The 10,671-nt window shown below is 54.9% G+C and overlaps 1 protein-coding gene across 2 annotated transcripts; it reads left to right on the forward strand.

Moving 5' to 3' along the window:
• The first annotated feature begins 1,518 nt into the window (after positions 1-1,518).
• GTPBP2 (GTP binding protein 2) lies at positions 1,519-9,352 on the forward strand. 2 transcript variants are annotated; one of them, XM_057698129.1, is made up of 12 exons: positions 1,519-1,739; positions 3,536-3,562; positions 3,843-4,027; positions 4,340-4,448; positions 4,647-4,844; positions 5,142-5,316; positions 5,475-5,694; positions 6,122-6,257; positions 6,377-6,435; positions 7,046-7,217; positions 7,670-7,834; positions 8,068-9,352. In XM_057698129.1, exons 1-12 carry the CDS (start codon positions 1,554-1,556, stop codon positions 8,242-8,244), a joined length of 1,809 nt encoding a protein of 602 aa, XP_057554112.1. In that variant the 5' UTR covers positions 1,519-1,553; the 3' UTR covers positions 8,245-9,352. The 2 variants fall into 2 exon arrangements, with proteins under 2 accessions (XP_057554112.1, XP_057554113.1); XM_057698130.1 differs by lacking the exon at positions 1,519-1,739 and having other exon boundaries at positions 4,345-4,448.
• Positions 9,353-10,671: the final 1,319 nt, after the last annotated feature.

Below are 10,671 nucleotides of genomic sequence, written 5' to 3' on the forward strand. Positions count from 1 at the left end.
GGTTAAGTCACATGTGCTTTCAACCACTGAAGACCACATAACTGGCCGGGTCTGCTAGGCCCTTTTGCAGATTTTGATCCTTCTGCTCCCACCAGTTTGGGGAGTTATACCATGTGGACAGCAACTACGTGATCAGTAACTTGCCTTTCTCCTTGTGGTCCTGGGGGGACGCCATGGACTCCACCAAGTCTGAACCCCTGAAAGGAACACCAGAGGTAAGCCACTGTTGCTGCTTCTAGTTTTCCAAGGAAAACAGGTCTGGAGGGAAAGGCTGTTTTATTTCTGGGCTGTGTATGAGAGTCTCGCTGTTTGCGAAGAGAGGGGAAGTGGACATACAATAGGTGAGTGGTGAGTCAGGAGAGAGCCACGGGGCTGGGAATTCAACTCTGGCGTCCTGACTCCCAGCTCAGCAACTCTAACTGCTTCTCCACTCTGCCTTTCTAGTGTCTTGTACACTGGTTTATGTCACCGAATGTGTTTACTCTTTGCTGACTGCAAGAGCCCTAAAAAGCAAGAGAGATGACAGCTTGGCAAGAAAGTCAAAAGTCAACAATCCCCTGGGCCCTTGGCCAAGCTTCTATTCCAGGCAACTTCCCCCGCCCTCGCAGTGGTTGACGTAACCTGAGCCCCAGCCCCGCCCCAAGTAGGGGCCAGGCCCCTCCTACAGCCCTGGCAGTTTTAAAACCAAACTCGGTTCTCCCGGATTGGTTCTCCTTCAAAACAAAGGGGAGGGGTAATGCTCGCTGCAGGCACTCGCTGCAAGGCTGGTTTATGGGTTCGGGCCTCGTGTCGGGGCCACCGCGGTGTCTCGGGCAGCTAAAACCAGCCCCCGGAGGGTGCCAGCCTGGTAGTAAAGCAGTGACTACTGTGTAAAGGTGGCATAATCATCGTAACAATAAAAGCCGTAATTAGGCTAACCACCATCCGCCTCCGCCCTGGCATTGGTCCTGACTCACCCAGACGGCACGCCGGCCGTCGAGAGAGAAACTGAGGCACGGGAGGAGCCAGTAGGCCGAAGGGACCAGTCGCTCTGAATTCTGCAGGTCTCCAATCCAAAACCTGTTGTCTGGGATCGCGTTAGGGGCCAAACCCAGGAGCGCCTACAAAGCTCGATTCTGATGTAAGCCCCCCGCCTCTGGTGACTGCCCCACCACCAGGCCCCAGGAAGAGACCTGCTCAGAGCGCGGAGACTGGGAACCAGACTACAGCTCCCTTAGGCCTCTGCGCGCAAAGGCGCGCCCCTTGCCTACGCCCCGAAGCCGCTCGCGGCCCCCTTGCGCCGCGATGCCGCCTGGGAGTTGTAGGGCGGCTACGAGCTCTTTCCAGGGAGCTCTCAGGCTTGAGGGCTCTATATCCCATGGTGCCCCGCGGCTGTTTCTGACGCGACCGGGAGGCCAGGGAAGTGGGGGCGTGGCCTGCCCAGGGCTCCACCCCGCTCTCCTCTGGCTGGCCCGACTTGGCAGTGGCAGTAGGCGCGGCGGTGGCGGCGGTGGTGGTGGCGGCGGCGGCGGCGGGGGGGAGGGGCCAGGCGGGGGTGCTGGCGGCAGCGGCGGATGGACTCGCGGGTATCGGAGCTGTTCGGCGGCTGCTGCCGGCCCGGAGGGGGCCCGGCCGTGGGCGGAACCCTCAAGGCTAGGGGCGCCGGCGGCAGCAGCAGCTGTGGTGGCCCAAAGGGGAAGAAGAAGAACGGAAGGAACAGAGGGAGCAAAGCCAACAACCCCCCGTACCTGCCCCCCGAGGTAAGCACCTGAGAAGTGGCGGGGTGAGAGGAAACCCCTCCTTCCGGTCCCGGGACTCCAGGAAGGCGGGACAGAGAGAATTAGTACCCCCTTCCGGTGTCAAGACCCCAAGGAGAGGAGAACCCTTCTTTCCGGTCCTAGCACCCCAGGAAGGAGGGACAGAGAGACTGGGCGTCCCCTCCGGTGTTAGGACCCCAGCGAGGAAGAGTGGGGAGGGAGGATCTCCCCACTCAGACCTAGGTAATTTCAGAAGTGGAGAAAGGGGATCCCACCTGCATCCTTTGGGGAAGAGCAGAGTAAAATGCCCTGGTCCCCTCCCTGTGCTGCAACAGGAGAAGGGAGACTGCATCCTGGGATGCGAAGTTAGAGTTTTCTAAACTTGTTCCCCGGGGAGGAGGGGAGTACTTGGGGAAAAAAGCAATATGTTCCCTCTCTACACACACACACACACACACCCCCACACACACCCAGACCCCAAAACAGTCAGGCTTAGTCCTCCTGCCCTTTGCCTGTCCTATAAGGAAGTGGGGACAGCCTCCACCTTCCTGCTCCATCTGTCCCTAAGGCAGACAATAACTGCTCCTTTGTCCCTCTTAGAAAAGGAGGACCCAGGGGAAGAGCCTCATCAAGTGGTTATTAAACTTTAGCATGTATGAGAATCACCTGGATTGCTGATTCAGTAGGTCAAAGGTGGCCCTGGTAGTCTGCGTTTCTTACACGTTCCCAGGTGATGTGAATGCTGCTTGTCCTAGACCACACTTTGAGAACCATTAGCCCAGACTATCATACTTGTACCACTTTTCTGAAAGCCACCCATCCTAGTTCTTCATCTCCAGCAAAATGATAAAAAGGAAGGTCTTTATTGATGGGAAAAGATCTCCCTTACACTCCTTGCGGTGGAAATTATGGATGAAGACCTGTAAGACCCTGGGAGTCAAAGGGCCTTGAAGGGATGGAATGATACCAGGAAGGGGAGAAGAAAAATAAAATGGCCAGGGAGGAGGAGTGGAGAAGTGCAGAACAGGCAAATCTCATGTTCTTTTGTACCCGAGAGGGGAAGGCTCAGGCAACAGGATGCTTCTGTGTTGGGTCACCTGATACAGGGAAGAGGAGGAGATTGTGGAATGGATTCAAGATTTCACCTCAACTGAGGCATGAGGGTTAAGAGACAGGAAGGGAAAAGCCACAGTGAGTCTAATTTGTGGCGTTTGTCTCCTTCATTATATTTTCTGAGTTTCTTCTCTTCCTCTCAATTCCAACTTCGGAGCCCTGCCTCTCTTTCACCTGGGCTCCTTGCTCGTCTGGCTTGTAGTGACCCGTGCTGAGCTCACCCTTTGGCCCTGCTCCAGAACCTCTTGCAACCTCTTACTCTTGATGTCATCAGCTGAGAGGGGCGGGCAGGGAGGAAATGGTGTCTCTCAGACGAGTGGCAAAGAATGGCCTCAGCAGCCTGGACACGGAGAAGACATAAGACGTGTGGGGACAGCAGTTTGAGGCCTGAGAGGGCAGGGAGGGGGGACTGTGCAACTAGGAAGGCCATGCTACCAGTGAGCAAAAACGGAGGGACTCAGGGTTCCAGTACTGACTGTGTTCTCAGAGGTCTTTCCTTCAGAGAGGTCACGCTGGGACTGAGTAGAGGGCCGGTCCGCCATGACCTTTGACAGACACCTGCCTAAGCAGGTGCAGCTGAGGCTTCCTGCCCTCTTAAGTTAGCTGCCTGGACCCCAGTGGGAACCAAGGAGAATTAGGGGTTAGGTCTGGACAGTGTGTGGTAACTACTCCCTGTTTCTTTTCAGGCTGAAGATGGAAACATCGAATATAAAGTGAGTCTTAGGCTGGGGAGGGTCAAGTTGTCCATGCTGGCGTGGGAAGATTTCTTTGAGATCCTTCTAACTTCATGATCTATAGTAATTTAAAGATGTGGTTCAGGGTAAGGGCTCTGTACCTCTTTCTGTTGGAAGAGGACTCACTGTTAGAGGAGGTCAGGGATGAGGGTGGTTAAGAGGGAAGGGAAGGCCCTGATCCTTGCAGCAGGACTGTTGGGGAGCATGTGGGTTCAGGAGGAGCATCTCTGACTTTACCTTCTCATGATACTTCACCAAGCTGAAGCTGGTGAATCCATCCCAGTACCGTTTTGAGCACCTGGTGACCCAGATGAAGTGGCGGCTCCAGGAGGGCCGCGGTGAGGCCGTCTACCAAATTGGGGTAGAAGACAATGGGCTGCTGGTGGGGCTGGCTGAGGAGGAGATGCGGGCCTCCCTCAAGACCCTGCACCGGATGGCGGAGAAGTATGCTTCCCCTTCCTCTTGGTTCTCCTTTCCCTAAATCTGGACCCACGCATGCCCAGTCACCTAGGGCCTGCCTTCTCTTGACAAAGGGCTGAAGTGGGGAGGGTTAGTTTTCTGGGATCCTCTGCATTGGATCCAGGCTTTTTTGCTTCTTAAAGTTTGTGTAAAGGGAGCTGTGGATGTGGGGTGGATTGGAGGGGGGTAGGAAGTGAAGTAAGGTGTTGGGAAGCTCTGTGGGAGGTATGAGAAGGCCACTGGTCCAGACGCGGGATGGAAGGGTGAGATATGGCAGCTCTGGCCTTGCTGTGACAGGGTAGGGGCAGACATCACTGTTCTCCGGGAGCGAGAAGTGGACTACGATAGCGACATGCCCCGGAAGATCACCGAGGTGCTGGTACGAAAGGTCCCTGACAACCAACAGGTGGGCCCACCCCCTTCCCTGCCTCTCACGCCCATGCTTCCCGGGAGGACCCTGTGGTGGTGGGCTCTCCCCTGGCCTGGGACCCTGGGAGGGTCCAGTTCATCGTTTGGTCCCCAGAGAGTCCCACTGCCTTTGACCTAACTTTCAGTAGAAAGAGGTGAGGGATTGGAGCCCTGACCTCTGACAATTCATCCGCAGTTCCTCGACCTCCGTGTGGCCGTCCTGGGGAATGTGGACTCAGGGAAGTCGACTCTGCTTGGAGTCCTGACCCAGGGAGAGCTGGACAATGGGCGGGGCCGGGCTCGGCTCAACCTTTTCCGCCACCTGCATGAGATTCAGTCTGGCCGAACCTCCAGCATCAGCTTCGAGATCCTGGGCTTTAACAGCAAGGGAGAGGTGCATGCAATCAACGGGACCCAGTGGGACCAGACTCTAAGGATGGGATGGTAGTGGTGAAGGACAGAGTCTGAGGGCAGAGTGTGGAGACTCTGGAATAGTGTAGACGAAGGCCCTGAGGGCACTGAACCAGCTCTGACCTCCTTAGAAAACAAATGGGGAGTCAACTGAACTAAATGTGAAATGGGGCTCAGGGTTAAGAGGCAGGGTCACCCAGGGACTGGTTTAGGTCCTGGAAACTCTTGAAGGGTTGGGGAGGCTGGCAGGGGGCACTGAGAGCCCTGGGCTCCGGGCCAGGTGGTGAATTACAGTGACTCACGGACGGCAGAAGAGATCTGTGAGAGCAGCTCCAAGATGATCACCTTCATCGACCTGGCAGGCCACCACAAGTACCTGCACACCACCATCTTCGGCCTCACCTCCTACTGCCCCGACTGTGCCCTGCTCCTCGTCAGTGCTAACACTGGGATTGGTACGAGGCTTCGGGACAGGGACGGGCTGGAGGGAGGTGTCCACTCTCCTGCCCCGGACCTCCTTAAATCTGGGAGCCGGACCATCTCTCCTCTTGCTCTCTCCTCCTTCCCGCAGTCTAACTCTTCTTCTTGCTTCCTGCCTGCCTTTTCTGAGCAGCTGGCACCACAAGGGAACATCTGGGGCTGGCACTGGCCCTGAAGGTGCCTTTCTTCATCGTGGTGAGCAAGGTGGACTTGTGTGCCAAGACCACAGTGGAGAGGACGGTACGCCAGCTAGAGCGGGTCCTCAAGCAGCCTGGCTGCCACAAGGTCCCCATGCTGGTCACCTCCGAGGATGATGCCGTCACTGCTGCCCAGCAGTTTGCCCAGTCCCCCAAGTAAGCCTTTCTCACTCCAGAGCCCTAACCCACAGGGAAGGCTGCCACAGGGCCCCGAAGCATGGGGTACCCCTCCCCACCAAGGACCAGACCAGTTCTGGCTCATTTCTGTCGTTTTGAGGTTGGAATTGTGGGAGGGAGTCTTTGCTGAAGGCTGGACCTTTCCCCCAAGCCAGCTTTGCTGACACCTAGGACCCTGGAAACGAAGTGCTGTGCCAGGCGTTTGCCATCTCCCAGGGCTCTGGGATGGGTCTCACATGTCACCCTCTGTGACTCACAGAGAGAGGGCCCCGAGCTCCTGAGAACATTGGGAGAGAGGAGTCCCTTGCCACCCTGAGGGAAGCTCACCTTTCTATGCACGGGGCTCCCGTCTCTGCTTCCTGTTGGCACTTTTCCTCACCTACTCATTCTGTGCCTCCCTCTACAGTGTCACCCCCATCTTCACACTGTCCAGCGTGTCTGGAGAAAGTCTAGACCTGCTCAAAGTCTTTCTGAATATTCTGCCTCCACTCACCAACAGCAAAGAGCAGGAGGAACTCATGCAGCAGCTGACGGAGTTCCAGGTAACTGGCCGTCTGCACGGGCAGTGAGCTGGGGAACTGGGAGGGACTAATTCTGAGCCCCGAGTCTGTTTAGAAATTTTGGACCTGCCAACCCTTGAGAGAATCTTCTTTGGCTTCAGGTGGATGAAATCTACACAGTACCAGAGGTGGGGACAGTTGTTGGAGGGACACTTTCCAGGTGAATTGCCTTTCTTGCTACCCATCCGCTCGGCCCTCACTTACTCAAACTCTGGAAGACATCATAGCCCAAAGGAGACCTCAGAGCTGAACGTAGCCCATCTGAAGGATGTGCTTGTTTGTAGATTAGGCTTTCACCATCAGAGGAGCTGGAGAAAGCTTGTGTATTGGCTTATAAGGGAAGACACAGTATTGCTGCCTATTAGGACTCTCCAGGCCCCTGGGGGAGAAGTGGGGGTCTTGGCCCCGGGAAGAAAACTAGAGTGCATCACCTGACTTCATCTCCAACTAGGGAAGTGAGAGGCCCCTTAAGACTCTTTCCAGAGCAGAGGATGGAAAACCCAAGGGGATAATTGCTCTTTGAGGGATCAAGTGTTCAGTGTCAGATCCGCAGGTACCTGTCTGCCAGGGTCACTGCCAGCCTTTCCTGGTGTTAGTCTTCTGTCTGAACTCTGGCCCGGGGCTAGGCAGTCATCTCCCCTACTTTCCAGTCAGAATGGAGGGTCTCTTTCCCCCACCGGAGGGACTCAGTCTTAGAAGGGAAGGACCCAGTGGAGAAGTAGGCAGGGGGGCTTAGACTGATGCTGTGCCACCTGCCCTCTGGGCTGCAGTGGGATTTGCCGTGAGGGGGACCAGCTGGTGGTGGGCCCCACGGACGACGGCCGCTTCCTGGAGCTGAGAGTATGCAGCATCCAGCGCAACCGCTCTGCCTGTCGTGTGCTGCGAGCTGGTCAGGCTGCCACGCTGGCCCTCGGGGACTTTGACCGAGCACTCCTTCGCAAGGTGAGGTGGGAGGGTGGGTTGGAGAGAGAACGCGAAGAGAAATGCCTGGGAGGCTGGCTACTTGAATGAGAAGCACCTGTCTAAGTGCTTCAGGGGAACTCGAGGGGGACATGGTCTCTAACCAAAGAAGCTGCTTACACAGACTGTCTGTGTATGAAAAAGGCCTAAGGTACTCATAAGGCACAGATCACTAAATGTGAGTCGCTGTGGGGCAACTGAGTGTCCAGGACTCCGAAAACACTAAGCGTTAGAAGGGTTAGAGGACCCAAAAGGTGGATAAGGAAGGGTTCCCTCAAAGAGAAGGGTTTTCAGTATTGTCTTCTTCTGAGGTCTTTGTGTTTGAAGTCCTAGAGGAAGAGGGAGTTGAGGAGCTGTAAAGGGTTTGAGGGTGGCTGGGGAGAGAGACTAATGTAAGGTCTGCCCATCCTGGATCTGGGGCTGTGCCTCCCCAGGGCATGGTGATGGTGAGCCCCGAGATGAATCCCACCATCTGCTCAGTGTTCGAGGCAGAGATAGTCCTGCTGTTCCACGCCACCACCTTCCGGCGAGGCTTCCAGGTGACAGTACACGTGGGCAACGTTCGTCAGACAGCAGTGGTGGAAAAGATCCACGCCAAGGTGAGAGGCACCCAGCCATGCCCCCCTTTCCCCGGGGAAAAGTCAGAATTCTCTTGCTTCCAGAAAGGAGGAAAGCCTGTCCCCAGACTCGTAAAGAACTCCCTTATCCCACAAAGGGGACCAAGCCCCGCTTGGGGTGGGTAGAGCCCTGCTAGGCCCCCCGAGGGTGGAGAGCCAAGGCTGGTAGAGACAGGAGGCGCTGTCCAGGGCCAGTGACCGCTTATCTGCTGCAGGACAAGCTGCGGACAGGGGAGAAGGCAGTGGTACGTTTCCGCTTCCTGAAACACCCAGAGTACCTGAAGGTGGGCGCCAAGCTGCTGTTCCGGGAGGGTGTCACCAAGGGCATCGGCCATGTCACTGATGTGCAAGCCATTGCAGCAGGAGAGGCCCAGGCCAGCATGGGCTTCTGAACTCCTCCAGGCAGGCACAGCTCTGCGGCTGTCCCTACAATACATAAGGTGACTTCCGGCCACACTGCCCTCACCTTGGCGGCTCTGTGTGTTAGTAGGCTAGGAAGTGAGGGGTGCTCTCTACTGCTTGCTCCCTGCCACCTTTTCTGGAGAGATGCCAAGCTTGGTGTGGCCAGGGAGGGGCAGTCCTGAGGGAGAGGACAGGAGAACCCATGGCTGTGCTCAGCAGCTGTGTGTCCACCTGGTTGGCTCGTCAAGCCTGGCAACCCTACAGCCTGTCTACCGGAGGGAGCTGTCCGCCGCCACGCCGGCCCCGCTGTCAGGACTGGGCATGAGTGGCTGGTGTGGTCCCTGAACATCAGGAATTGTCAGAGCAACTGGGAGTGGTCCTCGAAAGCACTCCTTTTTCTATACCTCTTCTCACGGCCGTGTAAGTTGCGCATCTCTACCTGACTGTGGACAAAAGACGTCTGCTCCTGGCCACCTGGTGGTCCAGGGTCTGAAGAAATGGCGCAGGGACAGGGCATGGCAGTGCTCCCACCCTGTGCTGAGACATGAGGTCCACTCCTCAGCTTTCTCTCCCTTCCCTTCTTTACTCAAGGGCCACATCCCCGGTTTCGCCTCTCAAAGGCCCCACAGGTGCTATTTGTTGTGCTGGCCCAGGTGTGGGGCTGCCAGGCTAAGACTTGGCATACCGAAGGTCAGCTGCATGTCAATCAGTCTCGTCCCCTCCTCTGCAGTGATCTGTTCATTTTAATGCTGGATCAAACAGGATGTTTTGCCACAGTCCCCGACTGGTGGCTGAAGACCTGACCCACCGTTCCCCTTCCTGACATCCCCACCCCTCTTCCTGCCCCCATGTAAGTCCTCTCTTTTAGTAATTTGCAGTGACCATTCCTTTCCCTCTGTTGCAGGGAACCTGGAGGAAAGGGAAAGATGTTGCCATATTTCCTACTCTTTAGGGCACAGATTCCCTCCTTTCCCTTTGTTAGTGTCCTGGGTTCCCATGGACTCAGGGATTTGGTTGAGGTTTCTCTGCATATATATACATACATATATATTTAAATACACATATATATATTGTACAGAATAAAAATGTTTTATTGAACACACCTGTGCTTATGCTTAAGACCCAGGCTCCTCTTCCAGAGCTGGATTCCTCTCCAGGATCAGAGGCGAGCAACACCCTTACGCTGCTGAGCCCTGAGTGGGGAAGGAACCCATCTGGTATCGTTCACCCAGCTTCCTTTCCTCTCCCCAACTTGTGATCAGTGTTCCAGGGCTGTGACTCAAGTATTCTGGCTTGTTTTGCACAGTTGTTTGAGTGAGCAGAATAGAAAGTGAAACTGCCGCCTTTTCAGCTAAGATAGGTATCCACCCTGTACTTGAGGAGCTGGCCACTTGCTGATGGTCACAGTGGTAGGGAGGCTGATGACTGTGCCCTGTCAGAGATTTGGATATATGTGTGCCGGCTACTTGATGACGAGTAGCAATGCAAAGGAGCCTGAAGTAAGGTTTACATAGTCTAAACTGGCTTTTTGGAGCTGAAGGCCAGCTGGTGAAACCTTTGTCCCTTCTTCCTGTTTGTGTTCAGAGTACCTGACTACCACATTTTATGGATGGAGAAATACGGCCCAAGGTTAAAGTCAACTGCAAAAAGCGGGGACTACAGGGACTTCCCTGGCAGTCCAGTGGTTAAGAGTCTGTGCTTCCACTGCAGGGGGCTCGGGTTTGATATCTGGTGGGCGAGCTAAGATCCTGCCTGCTGTGCGGTGCAGCCAAAAAAAAAAGCAAAAAGCAGGGACTACATTTTCGGTACTGATCCTTGCAAAAGAAATTTAATGATAACTGGGGCTCATGACCCCGTGGGTATTCTGCCCTCAGGGTATTAAAGTGATCACCTTCCTACCGGTCAGGCTCAGCTGTTGTTTAAATATCACTGGTTTAACTTGCTACTAAGAAGCCTGTGGTTGAAGAATTTCTTCCTGGTGTTGGGAACTAAGAACCATTTACTTCTTTCTGTACAACTGCTCTAAACCGCTATGAGGGAAGGTTATAGTCAGAAAAAAGGTGCTGACCTCGGCACGTCTGTCTGCTGCCCCCTCCACAGGCTCATTGCCAGTATGCTGGGGCAGGGCTGGCTTTCTCAAGAAAACAAGGTGTGCTGCTGGTATTGTCTTTATTAGTTATTCACTAGTGCTCCTCCTCCCTCCCCCCCACTACCTGTCTTGGCCTCTAGAAGATCACTGAAACCAAAGTTTCTACCACATTACTTTTCTATATGATTCCTTCCAGTCAACTGAAGTGTTAAAGATTTGTTCAACTTGATCTGTACAGCACCCAAAGGAGATTTTTTTTTAAACTTCTCCCTAGATTAGGAAAGGAGGTTTCGAAAATGGTAGAGACATCTTCACGAACTACTGAGGC

Source organism: Hippopotamus amphibius, chromosome 11 (assembly GCF_030028045.1).
Source record: "Hippopotamus amphibius kiboko isolate mHipAmp2 chromosome 11, mHipAmp2.hap2, whole genome shotgun sequence".
Taxonomy (NCBI): domain Eukaryota; kingdom Metazoa; phylum Chordata; class Mammalia; order Artiodactyla; family Hippopotamidae; genus Hippopotamus; species Hippopotamus amphibius.